The 672-nt window shown below is 31.1% G+C and overlaps 1 protein-coding gene across 1 annotated transcript in view; it reads left to right on the plus strand.

The window, feature by feature from the left end:
* Positions 1-314, plus strand: part of LOC105448020 (fatty acid synthase-like) — a 6,610-nt gene extending 6,296 nt beyond the window's left edge. The window contains exons 11-12 of the mRNA XM_011686379.1: positions 185-237; positions 287-314. Of these exons, the coding sequence (XP_011684681.1) occupies positions 185-237; positions 287-314 (81 nt within the window). The remainder of the gene's footprint in view (positions 1-184; positions 238-286) is intronic.
* The last annotated feature ends 358 nt before the right edge of the window (positions 315-672 follow it).

Genomic DNA, 672 nt, shown 5'->3' on the forward strand with positions numbered 1-672 from the left:
TAAATNTAAAAAAAATATATGTTTCAGTGATGTCCAGCCAGCAGAAACTATCTAGCAATATTGTCTAGGGACATAGATGCCCAGATTGCTAAGCCGTAATTTTTTTGTACAATAATAAAAATACATTATAATTATATATATGATCTGTAAATATAAATGAAATATACGTTTCAGTGATGTCCAGCCAGCAGAAACATCAGTATTGTGTATGGACATAGATGCTCAGTTTGCTAAGTCGTAAGTTTTTTTTATTTACGATTAATTATAAAATGCATTTTAATTATAGGGTGTCCAAAAAGTTCTGGGACATTTGAATATCATTGAAAAAATAAGTTTTATAGAAAAGTGTTTCAGACAAAAGTTGCAGGGTTCGAAAAGATGTATTTATTAATCTTATTAGTTTGACCTTGGGTGTCGTCGCCAAAGACAGGGTAAGATCACTTAAAATTTTTTTAATGGAACCTCCCATTTTTGATTGTATCATCTTATAGCTTATCTCGAGAGCTTTCCAAAACACAAATATACTTATAATACAATATTTTTCCATTAATCACTTCTCGAGTAATAATGCTTGAAAGTTACAGTACCACCGGCATTAGCATATTATCTAAGGTGTCCGAACAATGGCTGAAATCTTTTGAATGTTGTTCAGGATCATGGCTTGACAACATG

Source organism: Wasmannia auropunctata, unplaced genomic scaffold, assembly GCF_000956235.1.
Source record: "Wasmannia auropunctata unplaced genomic scaffold, wasmannia.A_1.0 LD336090.1, whole genome shotgun sequence".
Lineage (NCBI taxonomy): Eukaryota > Metazoa > Arthropoda > Insecta > Hymenoptera > Formicidae > Wasmannia > Wasmannia auropunctata.